This window comes from Cucurbita pepo, chromosome 5 (genome assembly GCF_057944985.1).
Source record: "Cucurbita pepo subsp. pepo isolate OVF chromosome 5, ASM5794498v1, whole genome shotgun sequence".
NCBI lineage: Eukaryota > Viridiplantae > Streptophyta > Magnoliopsida > Cucurbitales > Cucurbitaceae > Cucurbita > Cucurbita pepo.
Genome location: NC_141802.1, coordinates 16,042,882 through 16,070,853, shown reverse-complemented (window position 1 = coordinate 16,070,853; position 27,972 = coordinate 16,042,882). Strand labels below are relative to the sequence as shown.

The 27,972-nt window shown below is 36.0% G+C and overlaps 2 protein-coding genes across 7 annotated transcripts; one reads left to right on the top strand and one right to left on the bottom strand.

Annotated features, from left to right (window-relative positions):
* Nucleotides 1-773: 773 nt before the first annotated feature.
* LOC111795433 (U-box domain-containing protein 4) lies at nucleotides 774-11,024 on the top strand. 3 transcript variants are annotated; one of them, XM_023677864.2, is made up of 7 exons: nucleotides 831-932; nucleotides 1,476-1,520; nucleotides 1,785-1,882; nucleotides 3,996-4,276; nucleotides 8,286-8,402; nucleotides 8,526-10,517; nucleotides 10,668-11,024. In XM_023677864.2, the coding sequence occupies exons 4-7, from the start codon at nucleotides 4,001-4,003 to the stop codon at nucleotides 10,725-10,727; spliced, it is 2,445 nt and encodes an 814-aa protein (XP_023533632.1). In that variant the 5' UTR covers nucleotides 831-932; nucleotides 1,476-1,520; nucleotides 1,785-1,882; nucleotides 3,996-4,000; the 3' UTR covers nucleotides 10,728-11,024. The 3 variants fall into 3 exon arrangements, with proteins under 3 accessions (XP_023533630.1, XP_023533632.1, XP_086980307.1); XM_023677862.2 differs by lacking the exon at nucleotides 1,476-1,520 and having other exon boundaries at nucleotides 774-932; XM_087124181.1 differs by lacking the exons at nucleotides 831-932; nucleotides 1,476-1,520 and adding an exon at nucleotides 1,007-1,072.
* A 6,298-nt stretch (nucleotides 11,025-17,322) lies between these two features.
* Nucleotides 17,323-26,281, bottom strand: LOC111794365 (uncharacterized). 4 transcript variants are annotated; one of them, XR_015420983.1, is made up of 5 exons: nucleotides 23,963-26,280; nucleotides 22,879-23,448; nucleotides 19,242-19,426; nucleotides 18,571-19,137; nucleotides 17,323-17,742 (listed from the first exon to the last, which is right to left on the bottom strand). XR_015420983.1 is itself a non-coding variant. In XM_087123623.1 (4 exons), exons 1-4 carry the CDS (start codon nucleotides 26,022-26,024, stop codon nucleotides 18,709-18,711), a joined length of 3,246 nt encoding a protein of 1,081 aa, XP_086979749.1. In that variant the 5' UTR covers nucleotides 26,025-26,280; the 3' UTR covers nucleotides 18,086-18,708. The 4 variants fall into 4 exon arrangements, 2 of the variants coding, with proteins under 2 accessions (XP_086979749.1, XP_086979750.1); XR_015420984.1 differs by lacking the exon at nucleotides 17,323-17,742 and adding an exon at nucleotides 17,789-18,067; XM_087123623.1 differs by lacking the exon at nucleotides 17,323-17,742 and having other exon boundaries at nucleotides 18,086-19,137.
* Nucleotides 26,282-27,972: the final 1,691 nt, after the last annotated feature.

Here is a 27,972-nt window from a genome sequence, read left to right as displayed (position 1 = left end):
GTACCAAAAATGGAATTTAATTAAATAGGTTTACATTGAAATAATATTTTTCATTTAACAAATAATTTAAAATTTCAGATTTAAATTTCTAATCTCTCGATTGATGGTACATGTTTTACGACAAATTGACTAAATTTTAAGTTTGACTTATTGATTAATTAATAAACTAGGTCAATATTTTCCTTTCTTTGTATGTTTCTTGGCAAATTCTCGGTATACTAAAAGTCAACCCTAACTCTCAGACTAAATATGTATCAATACTCATACATTTTGAGGGAGATTAGAATACAATCCTTAAACACAATTTAAATGATTAACGACAGTAACAAATTGCCTTCTTAGAGGTCGTAGGCTTGAATTCCCACGATAATTAGCTACGTGAAATTTTAAAAAATAAAAAAAATTAAAGATTAAATGTATAGTAATTTAGATCCGTCTTTTCTTTACCTGTGTTTGCATCGATAATATGTTGTTTTTTTCCGTCAACATGCCAACGTATTCCAGTGATAAAATACATAGTCCTTAGTTAATAATGTCGTGTTTGTTGCCTAATACTTAAAGGTAACAACTTATATAGCAAGGATGACGATGATAAACAGCGGTCTAAAAGATTAAAACTTTAAAACCAGCTTAAACTCAAGTTAATTCAAACACTTGGAATCAGTTGATGCTATTTCCTTTGAATTATTCGATTCTTGTAAGAACGCCGAGAAAATTGAAGAAAGAAAGATGAAGAAGTTTGAATAAATTGGTAAAGAAGGAGAATAAAATCGACCCCACATTCCAAGTAGGCCATTTAAAAGGACCAAAACGAATAATAGAAGCTTAATTCATCAACTCAAATGAATAAACTAATCGAAGTAGAACAAGTCTGCGGTGATGGTGAATGGAACGGCAACGGAAACGGAAGAGGAATAGCTGAAATCTGGGTGGTGGGTTTCACGCATACTCTTCGATTGATATAGAAACAGGCGCCTTAAGCACCATTCGCTGATCTTCCTTCTCCATTTTTTTTTTTTTTTTTTTGTTGTGTTTCTGCTGCCATTCCATCGCTTATTTCTGGCTTTGATCCGTAAGTTTCAAAAGTCGTCTTCATTTCGTTCTCTTCTGTTTAGGTTTGGTTTGGATTCTCTTCGATTTCTTTGTTGTGGTTTTTGACCCTTTGTTCTTTCTATCGAATTCTGTAATCGGAATTTCATGCAATGATCAACTGATTTCGTTTTTGTGCTGCTTCTCTTTGGATTTTGGTTTCTAATTACAATTTTGAATCAGCATTCATAGGATCTTCCGCTGCAACTAGAATTAGTTCTTCGCATCTCTCAAATATCTTCATCCATTTTCAGCGGAGAATTCCTAATTTCCCTTTGATACTTATGGTTTATTGTATGATTTCTTCCGTTTTGGGATTTACAGAGTGATTAGTTTTGGTCCCAGTAGGTTCCGAACTAAGAGCTTTACTTTTGGTACTTGTGCAGTTTTCTTTCTCTAGAATGTGGCTATGTACTGGGGAAACTGTTCTGGTATGAGTGAACTTGGAAATGCCATTTTTTATCTTCCAGCTGCTTCATTTCTCTAAACCTAGGGCATAGGGTTTTACCAATTTGTAAAGATCCAAAAATAAAGCAACAGTTTGAATGACTGCACACATATATACTTCTAAAACGATTTGTTTATAGTTAATTTGAGCTTATTGGCATTATGGCTCTTTCATGCTTTGGTCTGTAGCTGTTGTTTTACGACCGAGGATTCTTATTGTTTTTGATCTATATGTTCTTGTGTGGCAGGTCAGTGTATACTTGTGATTCGTATTGCTTCTCGAGGATTAGTTATGCAAGGAAGTTTGATCTACTTATTGAAATTGTAACTTCATATTAAGAACAAGGTATTCTCCTCCTCCATTTTTTGCTATGTAGTCTTGAAGCATAGGTATTCTCCTCCTCAAATTGTAACTATTGATGCTGAGGAACTTCGTGGTTTCCATTGACACAAAGTTTTATACCTAGTTGAATTCTTGAATATTCATTTTTAGGCCCACTCTTCATCTGTAAATTGGTTTCAATTATTGAGTAATAAGGCTTTGTAAATATATATATATTTTTTCATTTTTGCTTAATGCTTATCGTTTAAAACCTTAATAATGTTGGAACATTTTTTATTTTCTTTTTATTTATAAACATTTTATGTTAAAATGAGTTAACTAATTATCTTTTGGGTCTGGTCTGCTTATTTAGCTAAAACTTTCCCATTGTTTGTTTTCATTTTAGTTAAATTTTCTCATGGGGAGCATCAAATCCAATTAACGGTAGATAGTTGTAATAACCCAAACTCACCATTAGCCGATATGGTCCTCTTTGGGCTTTCCCTTTCGGGCTTCCTCTCAAGGTTTTTAAAACGCGTCTGTTAGGGAGAGGTTTCCACACCCTTATAAGAAATGTTTTGTTCCCCTCTACAACCGATGTGAGATCTCACAATAGTATGGGTTGTCAAAAATTTCCCAGGGCAAATAGATAACCAAGGAAGCCGTTTATGTAATTTTTCGGTGACTAACGTCCCCACCTCACCTGGCTGGCGGGTCATAAGATATTGTATGATTTGTTTTTGGAATGTTAGGGTTCTTTGAAAGTGCAACTTCTCAACAAGTGGATTAGAACAATGATTTGTCTACCAGTACAAATGCACTTGTCCTCTCAGAACCAACAGAAATTTGGAAGTTGGCCTTGTTGTCCATAATGCAAAATTCTCTCAGTATTTGGTCTTGCATAAGATTACCAATTATTTTTCTTCTGGATGGGCAGTAGGCAGGCAGCCTTAGATTCTTCATCAACCTTGACCTTCTCTTAGATATTCTGACCTTTACAAAGACTAGCCTATGATCTTATGCTGCATCCATTGGATCCTCTTTCTTAGACTTGCAAACTTAGCATGCATAGACAATCTTGCTTAGTTGTCTCTCAACTCGTGAGCCATAACAATTCCGTCTATCAAAACAACTACATGATCTGAAATCAACTCTCTCCTATCCCGTGAATATATATAACGGTAGTGTGCCTTGACCTCATGCGGGTTATTCTTGATATTATTTGTTTAATTACTTGTCGCAAATATAACCGAGCACATCTACAATCTTGTGCAGACACTTTTTCAAATATGTACACATTTTGAAAGATGCGTTTGTATGTTTTGATACATTAGAAAATTGCCCAATCTGTTTTAATTTTGAATGTGAAAAATAAATTATAGTTCAATAAGAATGCATTTTCTGCTAAAATTTAAAAACCAAAAGTCCGAACGTCCCAGAAATTATAAGAAAAGTGGTGATGCTAGCTTCCGACTTTGTGAGCGAGTTAGTTTCCAAGAACCCTACTATATGTTTGTTTAAGTTATTATTCATATTTATATTTTAGTCACCAATAAACGTGTGGCATTGAGATATGTTGCCAAGTTATTGTCTTTTTACACGTTTTTATCTAGGCTAGGCTTAAAATTGTGCTATATTTACCAATCTTTTTAGCTTATGCTAGGTTTGCTATTATTATAAGTCAATTTACCCATTAAAATAACCTCAATAATATTGCTTTGTGTTGTATCATCAAGATTTTTACTTCATTATGTACATAAATGCCATATGAAATTCTTGTAATATGGAGCTCCCACTTAACTTGGTAGTCCATTTCTCTGTACATCCTATTAACCCTGTAAGTAAACGGAAATTAATGCATGTGTTGCCTACAGACTCTCTTGCTATGCTTTGCTTCTTGTGATGAACTTTGTCTTTTCTTTATCACTAACTTGACAGTAACCTAGGAAGAAAAATGTTTGTTATAGCTCTCTTTTAAAGGAATATCAACTTGAAAAGTGCTAGAAATGATTTTTTTTTTTTTTTTTTTTTTTTTGAAGCAGAAATGATTTTTATTCATCTGTCAATATACTTAATCTTTGTTCATTATATTTATATTCATTTCTTTTCATCTTGATTGAGTATGATATTGGCGCAGGTGCAATGGGGGTCTCATTACTTAAATTGCTTCTTAGACATATTTCATCATTTTTTCAACTTTCGTCTTCTGACTACATAAATTTACAACCGACTCTGAAGTACTACCATAAAATAGAAGGGGTTTTCAAACTTTTGAAGCCAATACTGGATGCAGTTGTTGATTCAGATATAGCTTCTGATGAAGAACTTATTAAGGCATTTGAAGAACTTGATCATTCAGTTGATGAACTAAGGGTGCTGTTTGAAAATTGGCAACCATTGTCGAGTAAAGTATACTTGGTAAGTTCTACCTTACCCTTATTATTTTTATCATTATTTTTGCAAAGATTAAGTTTATCTCTTTCATCAACTAAGTGCACTCTACTGACTGGAAGCAATTTAAGAATAGAAATTCTCATGTGGAAATTTTAGGACCCAGATTTTCTCTATCGTCTTATATCAAAATCTCTCGGCTTTAAACTTGGAATAGGAGTAGTTTGGCCTTTTCTTTCTTGGAGGCTGAGCTTTTTGGTCTGTTGTGTTGTTGCAATCTTGATTTCTATGAGCATTGCAATTGTTTTGTATGGTTTTCTTGATTGCAAGGTTGGAGATTGGTTCATGATTTTCTTTGGAAGAAAGTAGTAGCTTTTGCTGATTTTGACCCTCGATCTAAACATATCGAAATGAATAACCGAAGCAGAAAGAAATGAAATAAATATCGCGAAACTAGAGGAGAGGGTTTCTGATATGAACCAAGACATCAATCATGTAATATAACTTTAAAGAAGATGTGATGAAAAATGTTGTTAAAATTATCGAAAGATATTTCAATTCATGGCACATTGAAGAAGAATCGATCTTTATTGTTATAAATTTTGGGTGGATCATAGTATAGAGCTATGATGTTTCATTAAAGCATTTTAGGACTTTTTATTTACCTTAGGTTATATTTACAAAGTGGTTAATTATGGTCATAAAATATGAATGTTATAACTTTTGAAATGCCTAATGGAAGGTCAAGGGTTTCATTTTAAGGCTATATAAAGCCATGTATGTTGTATTTGTAAAGGGGACTTGGAACATGTAGTAAAAAGAACATTTGTGTTGTGCTTTATTTAGCCAATGATTAAGTTTCTTTGCAATTCTATGTAGTTTAGATTACATGTTTAGAATCATTCAAGCTTGATATGATTGATCTTGCTTGTAGAGTGATTCGAATCTCAAACAAGTGTTCTTGCCTTGAGATATTCGATCCAAACAAGTGTTCTTGCCTTGAGATATTCGATCAACAAGGTAATCCGAATCTTACTTCCCTTGTAGCGATTCCTTATCATTTGGTACCAGAACTTTCCTCTGGGTTGATTCCTTATCTGAAACTTTTGGTATTCGATCTAACAACCTTATCGAAGAATAAGACATTTAAATCTAAATTATCCAAGACCCCCCAAAACAATTAAGAATCAAGGGAAAGTTTAGGAACGAATTTCCATGATGATCAAGATCAAGAGTAAAAGAAAACGCGCTTCTAAACTCGTGATTCAAATCACTCCTCAAGATAGCTTGACCAAGACTATTTGAATGATTCTAGCATGCAAATCTAAACACAAGAAATGCAAAAGAACAAGCTCATGTCTTAAGAAGCATAATAGGCAACTTTCACTTTAATATCCAAAATCTTCATACTAAAGCAACAACATGAATGACTATTTATAGCCTTGAAAATAAACAAGTAACATATGATGAAGTGAAGGGTTGTAACTCATGTTCATCAATACCATAATGACCAATAACTAATTGTAACTTAAGACCTTAAAAATAATACTCTAAAATTGAAAAATACAATAAAACCTCCCTAAATTTAAACATGTATGTGCAACCCACTAAGGAAATTGGTCCTAAGAACCCACTAAGGAAATTGCTCCTAAGAACCCACTAAGGAAATGGTCCAACCTAACACCACCATTTAGTGGTCATAACAACCTACTAAATAATTGGTCCCCATAAGCTTGTGAACTCACAATCTTCCCTATAAGTTTGACTTTACTCGAGATTCTTCACTCTAAGCAACTCTTGCATCTCCACAAATTTAACCCTTGCTAGGGCCTTAGTGAGAATATTTGTACGTTACTCTCGAGTGCAAAGAAACTCCACAATGGGTTGTTGCTTCTCGACACACTCACGGATAAAGTGGAAGTGAGTGTTGATGTGTTTGCTACATCCATGAAATATCAAATTCTTTGTCAATGCAGTTGCAGATTTGTTTTGGTCACCTTGCTCAAGAAATTTCTTAGCCACAATGCCGCAGTTGTGTCATGAACTCGGCCTTACAAATAGTGTCATAGTTCGCTGCTTCTGAAATTGAGATTGCCAAGTGATCAAATTTTCATTGAGACAAAACGCTATTCCTTTGGTGTTTTTTCTATCGTCAATGTTTGCAACTAAATAACTATTAGTAAAACCAACTAGTTCTTTAGGTTCTTGCACTGTCTTTCAACTTTGCTCCCTTCTTCTTTCATTTGGTTAATAATATTACTTTTCAAACTCGGGATGTAATATACCTTGGTCAGTAGATGTTGATCACTGTTCTTGCACTGGAACAAGATGGATTTGTTGTCAAACTTCACGCTCCCAATGAGATTCTCGTCAAGCTCCTTGAACTTCACTCAATCTCTGGTCATGTGGCTACTTGCACTGTTGTCTAAGTACCACATGTTTGTCTCCACTCGGTCTTGTCTGTTCATGAGAAGGATTACCTATTATTCTTTTCATTGAGCACTAATAGGTTGGGCATCTTCTCGGCCAACAACAGTGCGGGTTTTTGGTCATGCGTGAATGTGAAGTTCGCCTCCTCATCGCACTTCTTGTTGTAGCACTCCGCTGCATAGTGCCTATATTTTTCACAAGAGACACACTTATAGTGAGAGTATGATGTTTTAAAAGTGACTTAACGATCTAATCCAGAAGATACTAAAGGAGAGAGAAAACAGTGTAGAAAATGTATAACCTTAAATAGCTCGTGGGCTCGTAGTTGGCAGAGATGAGAGTTTTTGCTGCTGATGCATCCTTGATCGATTAGTATTTTGCAATTAGGATTGAACTCCTGATTAGGATTTTGAATTGGGCTGGGACTTGTTGGAAAGAGTTCCTTGCTTGTAAGGAGTTCATTATAGAACTATTCTTTCGTTTAAGCATGGTTCTTTTGGATATGATGAGCAAAGATTTTCCTTGATAGGATTGGTTTTGTTCAATTGGGTGAATGCTTGAATCATCACACAGAGATCACATGCTTTTTTTAAGGTGTCATTTAGACAAACTTGCCTGGTAAATGGGTGAAAAGGCCCATCGTTTATCATAAACTTGTCGTTTGAAATTTGGTCAGTATTTAGAAAGTGATTTTTAAAACTAAAATACAAAACAGAGACATCAATAGCAAATCACCCCATTTTTTCTAATGTAAAAAATTGAAAGCAATATCATTTTTCAAGTGCACTTGAGCTAATCTTTGTTTTTAGACAATACAATTTTTAGCATAGCCATGATTCTTCAGTTTTGCACCTTGTTGGACTTTTATTTGGTTTGACATCATGCTCAGATATAGGAACGCGAGTTACAGGCTCCATGTAATGCTTTGAATTGTTTATTTTGAACTAAAAAAGTCTATTATCTTTGCCGTCCCCAAATGTAACAAATTTGTCATTAGATGTTCTTTCTCTTGTACACCATGCTTTTATTTTGCTGTACTTTTCTATTTAGGAAGGTGTAACGGCCCAAACTCACTCCTAGCCGATATTGTCCTATTTGGGCTTTCACTTTCGGGCTTCCCCTTAAGATTTTTAAAACACGTCTGCTAGAGAGAGGTTTCCACACCCTTATAAAGAATGTTTTGTCCCCCTTTCCAACTGATGTAGGATCTCACAATCCACCCCTATATGGGGCTCTCTCCAATCAATGTGGGATCTCACAATCCACCCTCCTTCGGAGCCCAGCGTTCTCGATAGCACATCGCCCGAAACTGGCTCTGATACCATTTATAACAGTCTAAGTCCACCGCGGGCAGATATTGTCCTCTTTGAGTTTTCCCTTCTGAGCTTCCCCTCAATGTTTTTAAAACGCGTCTACTAAGGAGAGGTTTCCACACCATTATAAAAAATGCTTTGTTCCCCTCTCCAGCCGACGTGGGATCTTACCGAAAGAAACTTTTGTAATGTTGACTTAGTTTGTTGAGAGGCTTACAATATTTTGTTCAACTTTTAGGAGCATCTCTTTACTAATCTGTCTGTCTGCCTCCCTTTTCTGTGTATGATTCCAGGTACTGCAAAGTGAAGCATTAATAACAAAGATTGGGAAATCTAGCTTGGATATATTCCAGCTTCTTCGGTCTTCAAACGAAAATCTTCCGGAGGAATTAAGTTCATCATCTCTTGAGGTAATGACTGATTTAAGATTTACGGTTTCCACTTTTCCATGTTTCCACTTTCTCTTGTATTACTTTTTTAGGAGTAATGTTTGAGCATTCATGATGAATAATTTGCATGATGCATTATTGCAGCACTGCGTCCAAAAGATTAAGCATATTGGAAGGGAAGAAATATCTTCTGTTATTAAAGATGCCATAAGGAATCAAGCAGAGGGCATTGCACCCCCCAGCTCAGATGTTTTGGTGAAACTTGCCGATTCCCTGAGCTTGAGATCAAACCAGGAGATCTTAATTGAGGCTGTAGCCCTTGAAAAGTTGAAAGAGAGTGCCGAACAAGCTGAACAAACTGGAGAAGCCGAGGACATCGATCAAATGGTTGCTCTTGTAACCCGTATGCATGAACGACTTATTACGATAAAGCAATCCCAAAGTTCGGGTCCTGTATCGATACCTACTGATTTCTGCTGCCCTCTTTCTCTCGAACTAATGACAGATCCAGTTATTGTAGCATCAGGGCAGACCTATGAACGGGTTTTTATAAAAAATTGGATCGATATGGGGCTCAATGTTTGTCCAAAGACTAGACAGACGTTGGTTCACACGAATCTTATACCTAACTACACTGTTAAGGCTCTGATTGCAAACTGGTGTGAGACAAACAATGTGAAGTTATCTGATCCCTCAAGGTCGGTGCTCGGTAGCTTCGAGTCTGATACCCATCGAGAACCCCTTTTTTCTCATTCCCCTCAGTCAGCCCGGTCTGTACTTGGTGGAACCCATCGAGATGGAAGTTCTTCCTTGCTCTCCCACTCTTTCTCTGAGGATTCCTTGTCCAATGATGCTGGAGATGAAAGAGGGATTGATGTTAGTAGGTTATTGCTTACAAGTACGGAAGATCAATCGGCCAAATTGGAAGAAAATGGTGGTGATTTGATTGCTAAACCATCAATGTCACCATCTAGAACCAATGTTCCAAATTCCAGTGAGGATGAACAGTCACATAGCCATAATAGGAAGGCCTCCACCTCGAGTGCAGTCTCAAATGCTAATCTCTCTCGAGGAACCTCAGGGGAAGCCAATGAATCTCCTAACGTGTCAACAAATCTGACAGGTTATGGCAGTGATGCTGCTGGGGAGAGTAAATCAGAGCCCTTGGCTGCTGCTTCCTCAACTCCCAATCACATAGAACCAGAGCTTCCACCCAGATTAGCTGACTCAAGATCTCGAGGTAATATGATGTGGCTCCGACCATCAGAGAGGTTTGCCAGTAAAATAACTACACCATCTGCTAACGAGACAAGGCCAGATATTTCAGCTATCGAAGCACAAGTTCGGAAGGTGGTCGAGGAATTGAAGAGCAGTTCACTTGAAACTTTAAGAGGTGCTACGGCTGAATTGCGGCTACTGGCGAAACATAATATGGATAACCGGATAGTGATTGCTCAATGTGGAGCCATTGAACATTTGGTTAATTTGCTTCTCTCTGCAGACTCGAAGATCCAGGAGAATGCTGTGACTGCTCTTCTAAACTTATCCATCAATGATAATAACAAAAATGCCATTGCTCAGGCAAATGCAATTGAACCTTTGATTCATGTTCTTAAAACTGGGAGTCCGGAGGCAAAGGAGAACTCAGCAGCAACACTTTTTAGCCTCTCAGTGATTGAAGAGAACAAGGTGAAAATTGGAAGGTCTGGAGCAATAGGACCTCTGGTTGAATTGCTGGGTATTGGAACTCCAAGGGGAAAGAAGGATGCAGCTACAGCTTTGTTTAACTTATCAATATTCCATGAAAACAAGGCTAGAATTGTTCAAGCTGGAGCCGTGAGGCATCTTGTGGAGTTGATGGACCCAGCAGCTGGAATGGTTGACAAGGCAGTTGCTGTGTTGGCAAATCTCGCCACGATTCCCGAGGGAAGGTCTGCGATTGGTCAGGAAGGTGGAATTCCCGTTCTCGTCGAGGTCGTGGAGTTGGGTTCTGCTCGAGGAAAGGAAAATGCAGCAGCAGCATTGTTGCAGCTTTGCACAACCAGCAGTAGGCATTGCAGTATGGTGCTCCAAGAAGGAGCTGTGCCACCATTAGTGGCATTGTCCCAATCTGGTACTGCTAGAGCCAAAGAAAAGGTACAACAAAACTAAGTTTTTTAAATTACTTATTTCAGTTTTCAAAACTTGGGTTTGATCTTGAAAACATATATAGAACTGTGATCGTATTAAAAGTTGTAGGACGAAACTTATAACGTAATATCTAAACAAGTAATCGGGTAATCGCAGGCTCAAGCGCTTCTAAGCCATTTCAGAAGCCAGAGACATGGAAATTCAGGAAGAGGGTAAATGTTTTCATATTACAATCTTAAAAGGCATCCAAGGATTTTGAGACAGATGTATTGAGATATTGATGTACAAATAATGAACGTGAAGCTGTTCTGGTTGCTTGATTTTTTGCACAGTACGTTCCCCAAAAGTTGGAAGGAAAAGAAACAAATTATTACTTAAGATTGGATTAGATTCTGTAAAATATTCTATTCTACTTCCTAACTTCTTGTTATTATTTGTAACTCTGATCTTGAACTTCTTTTTCTCGGGGAAAAAAAGGTTAATATGATGTATATACACATGCATTTCGTTCAATCTCGTGCGGTTTTTGTTCTTTTTTGCTCTTTTCCAAATGGTTATATTTCACGTCAATCGATCCTCACGTGATAGTTGGATGCATTTCTAACATCGGTTCACAATTTTTGGTCGTGAGCTTTATGTAGTGTGTATTGTGTGATATGTTTTTAGATTGGGACAATTAGACTTTTGACATCTCGAGGACTTCATATTGGAGTTGCTTATGACGAATGTTGTATTGAATACAAATTCCAACAAGAAATGTAATATGGGTTGTTGTCGGATTCTAACAAGAGAATACATTTGGTCTTAGCGTGAAAATAAGAACATGATCTACACTTGCACACCATGCTTACTACACTGACTTCATTGAGTTTGTCAGGAACCTTTTGAGACTTATGATCACATAAGGTTGATTTCGGTCTTCTTGTTAGGTAAAATTCTCTCTTCTCTCTTCTGGATTTGTGATCGTTTTTTGTAGAAAATATTATAATTCCAAAGTGGTAATTAAATTATTCTTAAAATTGCTATCAAAGTATTGACCAATCTTCAAAATAGAAGTTTATTTTACCATCAAATAGTATTTTTGTAGGTTCTTGCTTTCCAAATGAGGGTATCTCTTGGATCAGGGACATGCAAGACACGTTCTTCTTGGTATGAAGTGATGGCCTCGGCCTCGATCTCCTACCAAGGTTGAATTCGGAGTTGGTTTTTTTTTTTTTTTTTTTTTTTTTTTTTTTTTTTTTTTTGTCCAAAGTCTCGAATTCAAAGGTATAATATACCCTTTTATTGAAGAACTTTCGACCCTTTTCTCAAATAATCATTTTATCTATGTTTATTCTTACGATATCATTCTTAACCATATCAACTCTTGATGTGACAATAGAGACAATCATGACTCATAAATTATCATCGGAAGACAAGCAGTCAACCATGAATGGTCAATAAACCACATGTTCACAAAAACAAGATGAGGCAAAGCCCACAACCAACAATCAATACATGTGTGGTATCACAGTCATGCTTGTTCAAGGCGTATTACCCATGGTCACATCCCATATTATGCTTAACCCTTTCATCTTACTTTTATATTATATTATTTTATTATGAAAATTTGAGTGGACGACATTTGGTCCAAAATCTAATCTACTTCTACCACACATTAAATGCTTCAGAATAAGTAACGGGGACAATTAGTCATCAAACCTCCCCCAACTAATTGACACAACGCTTTCTTATCAATTCTTATTCTCTCTCACGTCTTATAAAACAATTCTCTCCAAACGTGATTTGAGATTAAAGACTACGTTGAAATTATTCGTAAATTCCAAATTTGAACAACCGACTTTTTCGTTGACCTAAAACAAGTGTCGAGAACCGAATTCAAAGGACTTATTCACAACAGGCTTGTTGTCCTCCTACTAACTCTAACTTGATTTTATTGAAAACCTTTCATATTTTAATATTATTTCAAAAGAAAATCAATTATAATTTATATATTTACAGTAAAGAATAATACATCACACACAATTATAAACAACTATGAACCTCCAATTTCAAAACCAAAACATAACTCGAATCTAGATAGGATTATTAAAGTCTCCAGCTCGTTCATCTCAACATCTTGATCACATTGCATTCCATCTGTCTGAAAAGAAAATATAAAATAATTTTTGTAAGTAATTAATTTACTTAGTAACTATCTTTTAAATATGTTAAAGTTTTATAATTTACATTCCGTCTAAAGGTTTCGATATAGACCGAGTCCTTGATCCGTTGTATAAGTATGAATCGCCCTCTATCGATACTAGCTCAAGTTCTCTACTCATATCACATTCTAAATTGCCACCAGTGATTGCATCCTTCCACGAGTATAAAGTTTTGGTTTTAGGAACGTAGATCTCAGGGTTCTAACTACTCTTTACTTATTTGTTTTATTTATACTCATTATGAATTTCGAATGTAATACCCGTATGCTAAACATTATGGAAAATTTTATGGCGCTCTCGATCAAATACTAAACATTCTAGCACTCTTGATCAAATACGACCCATCTACTGAACATTTTGGCGATATGAAATAACACACAGGCCGACGATCAAGAATACTCATGCTCCCAACATAGCACTCACCACATCGATTAGGATTTCTGCAGGGTTTAGTAGACTAACTACTTGGTGATATGCCATGTACTTACTCTCAATCAAATATGAACTGTCTATGAAACACTCGGGCAACAAGAAATAATATTCAACCCAACGGTTATGAATACTCATTGTCCCTAATTTAGTACACAATGTATCCATCAGAGTTTCTACAGGGTTTAGTAGACTAATTGAGTTACATGCCTACCCATCCTACCATCCATCCATCCAACTATAGTTGTACATGAGGCCTAATCATTATTGGAGTTCATTTCTTGAAACCTAACGGTTCTTATATCGTACTATCATAATATGCCATACAATAATACATTATGATAGTCTCGTAAGCATAAGCTAGAGTTCTATAACATACCAACCAATCGTGAATTTATAACATGCTCATCATATTCGATGCATGCCCTCATGAATATATCGATTTAAGTCAAGTTATTCACATGTCTTATCGTAACTAAGCTCTTAATTACATGCTCGACATATTTAGCATCAATAACAAGTTAAACTTGTTTTAGGAGATTCGATATGCTATTTACTTGTATCGCTAACTCCTTTATCCACTATAATTTCTCCTAATACGACAATGATGTCACAATTCCTTCTAATTACACATATATTTAATAATTTTAAGGTTATTATGGTCCAATTTTTTTTTTTTATAAAAAGACCAAAATGAGTCAAACAGGACGAATCAAATCTAGTATGAGCTTCCATGCATCCACGCAGGCCTTCCACGCGTTGAACCCCTCAGCTACTCGCACCCCACGCACCTCATGCGTCTTCAACCTCAAACCTGCTTCGAATTTCCATAACTTCTTGGAAATACTCATTAGGTCCCAACCTCGATTTTTCCTACTACAATAGTTATATCTTCTCAATTTCAGAAAACGGTAGATCTACTCACCACTAACCTACTGAGACCAATTTAAATTTCTAAAAAACATGGCTATGGGTTCCCACATGTGATTATCTTCGGTTTTCTCTGCAACCGATCTCGATCTAAATTTTTTTTATTTGATTCAACCCTTGAGATATGTTGCCCTTGCTCCTGAGCTTTAATAACCTCTTCCCTTTCACAAATCTCATTTATATCCTGTTGAAGGTCCAACCTCAATCTTATTTTCTTCGGGGTGAGTTACATATACTCCTTCCTTGACGTTCTCCTATAAACGAAGCTTAAACTCGGCCTTAATCCAAGGATAATCATGCCAACAAATCCTCCCCTTACACCTAACAAAATGTTGACCTCCCACATGTACTTCCTTTCCATGACAGCAGTTATCATTGTTAGGATTGCATAACGCACACCCTCGATCTAGATGAACACAAAGGATAGAAGAGAGAAAATGCAAAAAGAAATATTGGCTAAAAGTTTATATTGATGACTTCAGGTACTTACAATAAGAGAGAATACAGATAATGCAGAAAGTACGTAAGCACGGCCTGAGAGGTATGTATATGATTTAGTATACTATATATATAGTTTTACCAAATATAACTATCTACTATATATAAATATCTATCATATATAGTTCTACCAGTTTTTTACTATAAATAGTCGTACATGACCATTTTTCATATATAGCTTTATTATGTATAACAATAGAATAAACTATAAACAAACAGCCATCTCCATAACTTAACAATTCTCTCATTCGGAGATTTGGAGACTGATTCAGTCAACCAAGAATTTCATTCTCGAACGACCATCGACATCTTTAATGCACCATACCAATTGAGTTTTGCACAACCTCAATTTTCCAACATCAACACATTTTGTCAGCATGTTTGCTAGATTCTTTGCACCCTCTATCTTCTCCAAACATATCATCATCTTCTACTAACCTATGAGTGAAATGGTATCATCTTCTGATGTGTTTTGTCTTTGATAGTCCAAGACCTTCACCAATTGTGTGACACTCTAACTATCTACATGAAAAATCTTCTCGCGTTGCTTCTTGCCTAATTCTTCTAAGATAGTCTGTCATTGACATCATCTTCTTTCCAGCTTTAGCTATTGGCACGTACTCAGCCTCAGCTATTACCACGTACTCAACCTCAATAGATGAAGGAGCAACACAATTCTGAAAACTAGATATCCAACTCATTCGATCATCCATGGCTTGCTCCCACCTAGTCGTATCCTCGAACTGTAGAGCATCACCAAAGGGCTCTTCATCAATCAATAACAGATAGTGTAATGAAGGTGCATGCCTAACCGATACCCTAATAGTTTTGGGTGTTCTTCTCAACACCTGCTCAGGTGTCACTTACTCCACTCCTGGTTCTTCAGAAACAATCTTGAAAGTTTCTTGAGTATTTGCTACATCACTAGATAAATTTTCTGTACCTCAACCTCAACTCCCACTTGTTTCGGTCTCCCAAAACCTTTCTTCTTTTAGTCCTTGTACAAGATATTTTCATCAAAAGTCACGTCACAATATTTTAGGATTTTTCTGTTCTTGTCCATCCCAAAACCTCCCAAAACCTGTACCCGAACATGTCAGAATCATAGCTTATGAAGTAACACTTCACAACCTTAGCGTCAAACTTGTCACTCTTCTCTGAATCAACATGAATATATGCAATGCAGCCAAAAGTTCTAAAGTCAGAGTAAAAGTTCTAAAGTGAAAGTACTTGAGTTATTTTCCTGTCCATACTTCTTCTAACAACTTGAACTCCAAGGGTACTCATAACCCTCTGTTGATCAAGTAGACGGCTGTATTTACAGCATTGACTGAGAATGTCTTTGGCAATCCAGAATACATCCTCATGTTTCTTGCTCGCTCATTCAATGTTCTATTCATCCTTTCAGCAACACCATTTTTTCTTCCTTTATCGGGAACTGTCTTCGTTAATCTAATTCTTTTACTGGGAATTGTCGTACTCTCCTCTATATTGTCAAACCTCAGCCATTTGACCTTAAAGCCGATCTAATTTTCAACTTCAGCTTCCCACTTCTTAAAGGTGGCAAACACATCTGACTTGTGTTTTAGGAAATAGATCAACACCTTCTTGTTGAAATAATCTATAAAGGTAACGTAGAACTTTGATTCGCCAAGTGATGGAACTGGAGATGGTCCCCAACCGTCTAGATGGACCATTTCCAACCACACTTTCTTCAGTTCTCTAGCAACTTTCGTGACGCTAACTCGTTTCTGTTTGTCCATAACGCAACTCTCACAATGAACATATCAACAGATTTTAGGTCTTCTAAAACTCATTTTGCAGTCAACATCTTCATTCCTTTAACGCTCATATGTTCAAGGCTATTGTGCCACAGACGTAAATTTGAAGCACTCTCATCAACAACAACAGCCATGTTTATACACCCTGCAGTGGTATACAAGGTTTCAGATTTTGTGTCACATGCTACCACCATAACACCCTTCACAATCTTCCACGAACTCTTCCCAAACTCTATTGCATAATCTGTGTTATCTAACTAACAAATAAAGATCAGGTTCTTGAGACCAAGAATGTATCTGACATCTTTTGATGTCCATTGATTTTTTGTAGAAATTTTTGTGCAGACATCCCTTTTTCCTTTAATCTCCAAGACTTTGTTGTCGGCAAGATCTGTCTTCCGAAATTTCCAAATTTGAAGTTCTGAAATAGTTCTTTATTTGGAGATGAATGAAAATATGCACCTGAATCCAAAATCCAAGATTCAATCGGACTATCGACGCTAAGGATTAGAGCATCTCCAATGTCTTCTGCTGAATTTATAAAATCATCAGCATCCTCTGATTTATGATTCTACTTCCTCTTTAGTCTTGTACAATCGGTTCGAAAGTGATCTTTTTCTCCACAACTCCAACACGTTACTTTTGGTCTGTTTAAAAAAAATTTATGGTTTTTTTATTTTCATCTACCTTTGTTTGGGTCTTTTGATTTACTTATTCCTCTTTGGTCACCACTAATAGCACTACCAAATGAATACCCAATTTCTCATCTGCGAATATGAAAGCTACATCTCGAATTCATCAAACTTCAGTTTCTTAGATCCTCAAAAGCTATTGATAGCGGCAATAACAGTATCCACAACTCAGGTAAAGATGACATCAAAATCAATCTTTTAATTTCACCTTCGAAATTAATTTCCACCAAACTCACTTAACTTGCAATCATATTGTATTCATTTATATAATCAACAATAGATCGAACTTCAGACATCTATATATTGAACAATCCCCGCATCAAATACACCTTGTTTATAGTCGACGATTTTTTGTACATATTCAATAGCACCTTCAATAAATCTGACATTGTCTTCTTCTTGTCTTTAATGATGTTAAATGCCACACTTTTTAATAGCGTCAACCGAATCAACCCTAAGCCACGTCAATCCTTGAGCTTCTGCTGCTCCGTGGTCATGACATCCGACTTCACCCCAACAGGGGTTCGTGAAGATCTTTCTAATATAAAATCTTCAATTTGCATCTTCCAGAAATTGAATCGAATTCATCACATTTCTCAATTCCAATCTTTGAATTTTTCATCTTCACAGATCATGGTAAATTTTGCCTAGCACCGATACCAGTAGTTAGGATCGCACAACAACTTACACACTCGATCTAGATGAGAAAATGCAATAAGAAATATTGGCTAATAATTTATATTGATGATTTCAGATATGTACAGTAATAGAGAATACTGAGAATGCAAAAAGTACATATTCAAAGCATTGCCTAAGAGATATATATATATAGTTCAATTTATTATATATAGTTTTACCAAATATAACCATCTACTATATATAACCATTGAATAAGCTATAAATAAGCAACATACTCCATAACATAACCGTCATGGCTGCTACACTTTGTACATGTACGTGTATATATAGTCCTCTCCATAGGTCAGCCTAATTTGATTGGTCACCAAGCTTGTAGAGTGTTTCTAACGTAGAGAATAGAACAAGTACTTCAATCTATTAGTCTTTGACCAAAAGGTTAGCAACAACCTAGATCATGCCAAGGTGAAGGTGAAAGGTAGCAACAAAGTATCGACCAAAAGATTGCACACCTTAGCCAACAAGGCCACCCCTAGGTAGGCATTACTTAGAGATGGCAAACCTTAACAAATGATGGTTTCACAAAATTCCTACAAGATATCTATCCTTTATTTCCTTTTCAAAAAATATACATCCATATATCTTTAGATATGACATGTGGATGTCGACATTAATCCTTCTATCTTGATCAACCATGCAAAAATCCACAAACCTAACTTTACAATTTTGCAAGGTGAACACTTGGGATAGAAGAGAAATATACCCTCTTCTAGAGAGGCAACTATTATATTGCCCATATATGATACAAATTCTAGACACTGCTCCTAAAGCATTCTACAGTATGACCATCCAACCAAACCAATAATATTAGATTAGTTGGAAAACATACCTAGGCTTAGGATTATAGTCTACGTCGGGTTGCGCACCTATAACGATTTCCACGTTCAGTTGATTCGTGACCATCCTCATGGAGACCAAACAGCCAATGCATTCCAGAAAATCTTGAATTGTACTAGTGGAACTTTGGTTATTGGTTATTTACTCTAGGAGATAAATTCGAAAGCGCTGGTCTAGTTGGTGGAGGTTTCTGAGGGTATTTCGTTGAACCACTCTGACCCTGATTCGTCTTACGTTTCTTCGGCATATGCTGTTGATGGTTAGGATGATGTTGCTGCAGCGATTGATGGGTTGGGTTCGGTTGTTGCGCTTGCATTTTGCCTTTGGTTGGATGTGGACGTTGTTGTGATTGGACAGTGATGGAATGTGACTGTTGCATATTACCCGTGGTCAAATTTGGCAGTTGACCATGGATGTTGCGTTTCTTCCTTTTCATATCTTTAAGAGAAACAATGAGGTTTTGAAGCCCTTGAGATGAGATTTCAGAACTAAGGTTACAATCTGCAGCGCATGTAATTACCGACTTCACAGCATCTATCTCTTTGTCTATGGCTTCATCCTTGCAGTGATAGTCAAAGTAGATATCTTAGCAAAAAGAAAAAAAAAGTACCATTTCTTTACAATGTTCATATTTTGGGAATTCGATGAGAACAGATGACTAACCATGGCAGCACGTACATCGTCCTGTCCAGTATCGTGTTTCTTGCTGACTTTTAAAGTGGCATTCCTTACATCTCGCAAATATTCATTCAGAATCTGTACAGGTCGAAAGCATTCCAACTTGTATCCACATATAAACCTGACGGCCTTAACAAATTGCTTTGTTCCAATCAGATTTTGTACAATTTCTGCAGAATGAAAGAATATGAGACAAGGTCATCGATTAGAACAGGTAAAAAAAATTATTGTAAGATCTAATTTCAAATGTTAAGATGAGAAATCTGAAGCGTTTCAGCACCTGTTCTTAAAATTGTGTACAAATTAAGTAGTCTCTTGTTCCGTTTCCTATTTAACAAAAATATAATAACAAAATTATCATTTTTACCATAGAATGCTTAACGGATGTCGATCAACTAATAAACATTGTATAAACGATTGATTATTTTTATTTTAAAAAATTAGTTTAATGTAAAACTTTTTAGTTTCAAAATTTAACATTTGAGCTAACAAAAAAAAAAAAAAAATTACGAGAGACATTATTATAAAGTTCTTAAAAAAAAATTAAATAATAGAGAGAGGAACAAGAAATAAAATAAATAACCAATAAACAACACTAGCTTTCAAGGAGGGACTTAAAATGTGCAAAAATGTTACGGAAATTAACACAAATCAAGAAGGGATTATAAAAAACTCGGTAGAAACTACTGCATTTATTGCTTTTTTGGGATGAGAACCTAGGTAAGGTGAAGGGATATCTATAGTAGAGACCCATCAATCTATTCTTAAAATATATATAAAAAAAAAATTGAAATATCTAGATATTTCTTAACCGACCTAAATCATTTTCTTAAAATATCTATCTTTATTCCTAAAATATCTAAATCAATTTACTAAAATAAATATATAATTGGCTCATACAATTATTGGGATTGACCATATCAGACTAGTGATGATATTTCAACTCCCCCAGCACTAGTTCTCATTTGCTGCACCATGTTGAGCCGATAGCGAAAGCCCTCATGTCAGCCCTTTTGTAAACAAGTATGCTACTTGGTTTTATGTCTTGATTTGCTGCATCTTGATTTCTTCCTTCAGGACTCTCTCTAATGAAATGGTAGTACACCTCTATATGCTTTGTTCTAGCATGAAACACCAAATTTTCTACTAGGCGAATCACAAATTGGTTGGTGTAATGAAGTGGTATTGGATAGTCAATTTTCTAGTGCAAATCCTACGTTAAGAATTTCAGCCATGTACTTTCTTGAGTTGCTCCAACTGTTGCTTGTACTATGCTTCTGTAGTTGACAATATTATTGTTGATTGTCTTTTGCTATACCAAGAAATTGTTCTCGAACAGAGCTTGAATCCTAGTGCTTGATATTCAAGTATCGTGATATCCTACATAGTCAACATCACGGTATCTAGATAGCTTGCAATCTTCGCTTCTTCTGTACAAAAGATCATAATTGATTGTACCTTTGACATATCTCAAGATCTTGTCGAGGTGTCATTTCCTTTCCACTAGGTTTACTTGGTTGAGTCACCTCTAGCTCACCAATATCAATGTCGTTTGGATCTTCAAGCACAACAACACTTCAACAAATTTGCACAATTTGCTCCCCCATCTTCTGTGGAAAAATTTCTTCAATGTAGTCCAAGTCTAGTAATACTTCCTTCTCTGAATCCAAGTTTGACAATGCTTCCTTATCTAAATCCAAGTCTGGCAATGCTTCCTTATCTGAGGGACACCCTGCATCCATTGCGCCACTCTGATCGTCAGTCATGTAGTTCAAGCATCCTGAATCAATGATTCAATCATCCTCGTAACCGATATGCTCTCCCATCATCGTCATGAGTGCTACCTCATCTTCTTCTATGGGACATAGTACATTTGCATCCCATTCCTCCTCCATCTCCATGTTGAAGGGTGTCACATTGCTTTTGACAGACTTTTTCTTAGACCAACAATCCTCGAACATGTGGGCCCTTCTTCCTGCAATTGTAGCAGATACCTTCAAATCTCTTCTCTTGAGAACTCTTGTTGTCGTTCTTCTAAGCTCTCCCTGGTTGTGCAGTTCCTTGATGGCTTCTTCCTTTGTCACCATTTTTGTATCCACGTTTGGTAGACGACTTATTGTTGCTTCGACTTTCACTTGTGTAGAGTGCTTCTTCTTCGCCCTTTAATGTGATGTCTCTCATTTGTTTAGTCATGACTTTTTGATTAGCTAACAAATTTTCATACTCTATAGGTGATGGTTGAGCGGGTCATCCTTGTACAACAATAACGAAACTTCTATATTCTAGTTACAATCCATGGATAATGATCCTCTTCATTCGAGCTTCTCCAATGGAAGACTTCGAGTCTAGTCAGTAATCTCTCGACAGATCGACTTCACTTTGTGGAAGCACTGAGAAATCGTCATGTTACGTTGTGAGATTGATAAACTCGTTCTCCAGAAGTTGTAGCCTCATATCGTTCTCCTTTGAGAACAGCATCACGAACGTGTCTCATGCTTCTTTCGGTGTCTTGTCATCCCAAGTATGTTCTAACATCTTTTCTTCGATCGTGGTTTTCAAGTCAAACATTGTTTTGCCTGCTTTGATTCTCCACTTGCGCAATTAGTCATTAGAATTATCCTCTAGCACCGTAATTTCACTCCCGCCAACGACCTCCCAAAGATCCTATTCTTGTAAATAGAAAATCATGCATGTTGCCCACGTGTTGTAGTTGTTATTATTGAGTTTCTTGATTCCTCTAACGATTTGGAAATCACCCATCGTGTTGGCAATACCTTAGTAATACCAAACAATGTTGGCAATACCTCAGTAATACCAAACAAGCTCTTTTTACACAAAACGTGCAGAGTCATGGACTACTCACGACACAAAGAAACTCACTCACTAATAATCTCAAGAAATAGTTTCTAATGTGGTAGATCAACTAGAGTTACAACCACATAGCATGCTAATAATTCCAAGAGATCAAACAACCTACACTAATCTCACTCTAATACCAGATTGTTGAACACAACTCTTTGTGGGAAACACTCGCACACTTTATGAACACAAACCAAGAAGAGATTACAAGAGACTTTGTAGAAACTACTACACTTTGTGCTTTCTTGGGATGAAAACCTAGGTAAGGTGGAGTGGTATTTATAGTAGAGACCGGTCAATCTATTCTTAAAATATCTAGGTATCTTTATTCTTAACCTACCTAAATCATTTTTCTAAAATATCTAGATATATTTATTCCTAAGATATCAAAATCATTTGACTAAAATAAATATATAATGAGTTCATATAATTATTGGGTTTGATCCAATCGGACTAGTGATATGTTTCAACTTTTCTATGTGTAGTTCAAGAAGCATGAGATACTTCCTGGATTTATTTTAAGGAAAAGAAAATGTATGGTTCCAAGAAAAACCTTCGCACAATGTGGATGGGAAGTAAAGTATCAGAGTAGTTTTCTAGTTTAATAGGTTAAGGTGAGAATTCAGTGGAAATTCAAACCTTTCATATTTTGGTCGAAAATATAGGTCTCTAACTAGTTGAGCAATATTCAAATTAGTAAGTATCAGCTCGGAACTAAAATGAATGATTGGAAATTAATAGAGAACAAGTTCAGAAAACTAACCTTGTATCTTTTGATTATACCCGAACATCAGGCACAACTCTGATGCCTGTTCATGCAGCACTATTTTCTCAAAGAGCTTTAAGATCTCTTCCTCGCTGAATGAAGTCGTCAATCCATATGACGCTATAAGTTGCAAGAAGCCAACAACGTCCAAATAATCATTTGCATCACTTTTCATGTTCAATTTCCAGTCAACTGCAAGCTTCAATGCATCTTCTCTCACCTTTGGATCAATACTTGGTGAGATTTGCTTTAATTGCTTTAAAAGAAGTGTGGACCAGCTCAAGAAACTTTCTTCAAAACCCATCTGTAACTTCAACTGTTGGTGAAAAGAAACTTGAATCACATCCAAGACAAGTTTTGGAGCATTTGACGACTCTTTAAGAATTGATAAGATTGCACTTGGCATCAATTTCGGTTCGGTCAAATGCTTGTTCAAAAGTAAATATAATCTCTTCTCATTTGGATCCATGCTCTGCTGCTTATTTTTTAAGGAAAAGACCGGCATTTCATTGTCTCGCAATGATTCAGGTTGCTCCAGTTTAACCAGCCTAGGAGCTGCACAGCCCTCTGAATAAAATGAGAAACAAAAAATAGAGAGAATAGATATTTAAAAACCAGCCAGCCTTAATTGGTATTTGATTTATCAACTACATCAAAGAACTAAATAACATTCATAAATTGATATACTGTGAAGACAATAGGATCAATCACAACATAACTGTTAGGAATCACGACTCTCCACAATGGTATGATATTGTCCACTTTGAGCATAAGCTCTCGTGGCTTTGCTTTGGGCTTCCCCAAAAGACCTCACACCAATGGAAATAGTATTCCTCACTTATAAACCCATGATCATTCCCTAACTTAGCCAATGTGGGACTCACTCCCAACAATCCTCAACAATAACTTCCTTGGGGATGAATGCATATGTAATTTATTATCTTTTGTTTTTTTGAAAAGATATGCATATATAAAACATATCTAGGTATTAACTAATAAATTAAACAGAGGAAACTATTTTACCGAACAATTTATAATAAATGAGTATAAAGATGGTGAGAAGAGGACATGTACTGCTTACCAGAAGATTTATCTCCAATACCAAGCGCTCGGGTTAGCTCAAATCCTTGTTTATATTGTGAAACTGAATTCAGAAGAATGTGTAATTCCTCTGAATTAAAATCTGAGGCCAGCTGAAAATTAGCTATAAGTAGCAAGAATGCCACCACTTCCACATGATTCTCACCTGCCACTGACATCCTGGCCTTCCACTGGACTGCCAGCTTTAGAGCTTCTTCTTTCAGTGAAGGCGTAATTTGTGGTGAGAACTTCAATAATAATTCACATAGCAAAATGCATCCCCTCTTGACATTATGCAAATCGACCTTTGCATCTTCGGACACCACATGTGGAGGGTAGAACCATTTCATAGCATCTAGAACTAACTTTGCACGATCGGAAGATGCTTGAAGAGTCATAAACACTTCTGTGCGTACCAAATCATGCAGTTTCAGATGCTCACATAAAATAACTAACAAAAGCTTTCCATCTACGGCTGATCCTGAATGAAAATTCAAAGTCATAGAACTTTCAGCAGTTCTGCACCCTAATTCCTCAGTTTTTACTTTCAGAGGAAGAATGTTTGGATCACCCAACAATTTTACCTTTTCATTACAATTATCTTTCGAAGCCCCGGCTAGATTGATATCTTTTTCTTTTGACTCGAGTTTCTCAGCCCACAACTTGCATTGTATTTCTTTTAATCTTAGTTCTTCACGGCCTTTTTCCACCAATATCATCTGTGAATCCATATCTGTTTTTAAGGATTCAATCTCTTTCAGAGAAATGCTTACTTTCTCATCCTTCTTGTTGAGTTCTTCTGTCCGTCTTTGAAAATCATTTTCTTTGTTCTTGAGATTCTTTGAGCGTTGTTCTATTGATTTTCTCAACAAATTGTAATGCTCTTTTCGAGTTTTTAGACCTTCAAGACATTTATCGACTATCAAAGAAATGGAGTTCTGTTGTTTCATCATTGATGGCAACTCGGTAGAGTAGTCATCCACAGACGCTTGCAATGAATCAAGGTTATTGTCCTTGAACTCCAATTCCTTCGAGCATTCGACAATTGCCTTTTCTATTGAATAAACATATTTAGTAAGCAATATAAGCGCATTCTGACAATCTCGAATAGATTGTTGAGTGCCATCAAGTTGCTTTTCCTGTACATCAAGTTCTTTACTATGTTCCTTGATACACCTTTTGATGGATTCTAACTCTGATTCCTTCGATAACAAATCTTCAGAAAGAACCTTCAACTTGTTCTGCAGTAAACCAAACTCCTTCTCTTTAAGATCAAGTTCTTGAGTCCGCAATTTTATAGACTTCTCTATCTTGTCTAATCTCTCCATTTTCCACTTAGTGGTAATCATATTATGAATTGTTTCAAGATCCTTTTCTTTCAATTTGAATTTTCCGTTGGTTTCTTTAATTGCCATTTTAGTTGCAAGCTCTTCTTCATGTTCTTGAAGCAATGCTCTTATCGATTCTACACTCGTCCCCTTCAACTCACATTTCATTGACCGCTCCTCAATTAACTGTATTATCTCATTTAATGTCTGTTCATTTAATTCCATAACCAGCTCACAATCGTCATTCCTCTTTTGAACCATATCAAATGGCTTGTCCTTCTCCTCACACTCCTCGGCGTCCAAGACTGTGATGCATACCTTATTAACCTCGTCTTCTTTCAATTTAATATCCTTCAACAAAATCCCTAGTCTCTCCTGCGCTGCATCCAAATCCACCTCTTTCAATCTAAGCTCACCATCACATTTCTCAATCAAACGATTCAACTCGATCAGTTCGTTCTTCTTCAACTCAAGCTCTTTCGAGCATTCATTAATAGACTTCTTCACATCATCGAACTCCTCTTCCTTCGACGCAATCGCCTTCTCCCGCCTCTCAAGCTCCTCGTACTGCATCTGAATCATTTCTCGAGTCGAATCGAAGTGCGTTTCCAAGTCCTTCCATTGAAGACTAAACAACAAAAACTTAGAAGCCTCCGAATGTAACTGTTCATGCGCTTGGCAGAGACTACTCTGCTTCCAGTCCGCAAGTTTCATATGCGAAGCAATCATCTCCATACGGAAATAGGTACTCCTCTCCGCAAAATAAACATATAATGCACGGCTATTTACAAACAACACACACCAGTATAACAGAGAAGTAAATAAGAAGAGGAACAAAGAATGAAAATAGAGAAGGTAATACTAACACTGTGGCATTTAAACGCAAAAGAGTACCGAAATCAAGTGATCGAAAACCCTAGAATCCCGCCATGGAAGAGCTCCAGAGGAGGGAGAAGACCGAAGAGTGATGATCGGATGAATTTTGAATTTCGAATTTTGAATCCTTAATTTAGCAGTTTTTGTGAAGTACTCTTGTCTTTTTTTTGTCTTTTTCTCTTTTTTTTTTTCTTTTTTCCTTTTTTTTAGAGTTAAAAAAATAATATTATAATCTGTAAATGTGATCTTGTAACGATTCTAGATTTCTATTTGATCTAACGAAAATATTTCATTCAAAACTTTATCATAAAACATAGTCATGGAAGATTTTTAAATAAAATAATAAAAATTGAAATAAAATAAAATAGAAATGTCATGTATTAACCTATATAGTACAAATTTAAATGCATGTTAATCTATAGTAACCTACCATTTATGAAATTTAAATACAAACTACCATATGTATGTATCATGATCTCTTGGGTCGCGATGTCACTGTCAAGAATATAAGGGGCCTTGTCTTTACCTAGAAAATAAGAGTAGCACATAGCTTGTATTTTAAGAAATACTCACTAACTGACCCTGCTATTGGAGTTAGATGCAAGTACATCCAATCATGAGTGAGACCTATTAGTATATATTCCTTATGTGGTTATCCTAAGTGGATACTTAGATAATGTTTCACACACGTTCCACACATGCGAGTATGGATCACCATTCAGTTCGCACACCTCCTAGGCTCCTTTCTTGTCGACGAGCATTCTCTAGAGTTGTTGATGTCAGACACCCGTTAGGAATAGTGACCATCGCAACATTATTATAATCATAATGATTGTTTTCCTGCCTTCATAACGTACGCATCCGTACCATCATAAAAGAAGGGGTATCCCCCGATGCATGAGCATACAATAATGCATGAGGTTCCAACACTTTTCATTCGTTAAATCATGTACAAAAATCCATCTTCCACCTTCCTTTATATCATATCATTTTATCGTATTTTCCATGCATATATCGGGGATTGTGCATTAGGCCAATACATCATATTGCATGTCAATCATATCATATCATATATCTCTGTCATGTCAAACATGTCATATCATGTCTTTTAACCTATCATATCATATTATGCACATATCATATTGTATGTCGTGTCACAACATGCATTGTATCGTCAATCATATTACATCATAACTCTAGGTTTTTCTCTCTCTTTTTTCATTTTCTTTATTTTTTTTTTTCGGACATTTTGCCTGGTTGACTTTGACCCAAAATTTTAATTTTGCTGGTATTTTTAAATTTATTTTTCTACGTCCCCATGTGTTCCAAGCCCCTTTTTCCTTCTACACTACTTTGAGATCCACTCTCTAAGACAGGTAAAAATTCAATGGATACAACTCGCGATGGGCATGGCTGAATTGACTAGTCGTCACCAATTCAAAGGTACAATCTTACATCTTGTATTGATTAACTTACTTTTGATCTTATCGATGGATACAATTATTGCATTCTAAACTTATAATAAAATCAACTATGATTAATGAACAAAAATAGATTAATTTAAAAGTTTAATTGCTTAATTTTATATCATTGAACCTTATAATTAGTGGTTCATAAGTTCTTCCGGCTAGCTCATAGTAACATTAAAAAAACTAATTTAATTAAAAAACACTTTAATAAATATATATTTTATATTTTACTTTATAATATATTTAAGTTCCAAGTGACTTTTATAAATTTAAAATAAAATAGAAAAAAAAAACACTTTAGTAAATATAAAAATGTGTTTCATAATACAACAAAAGAA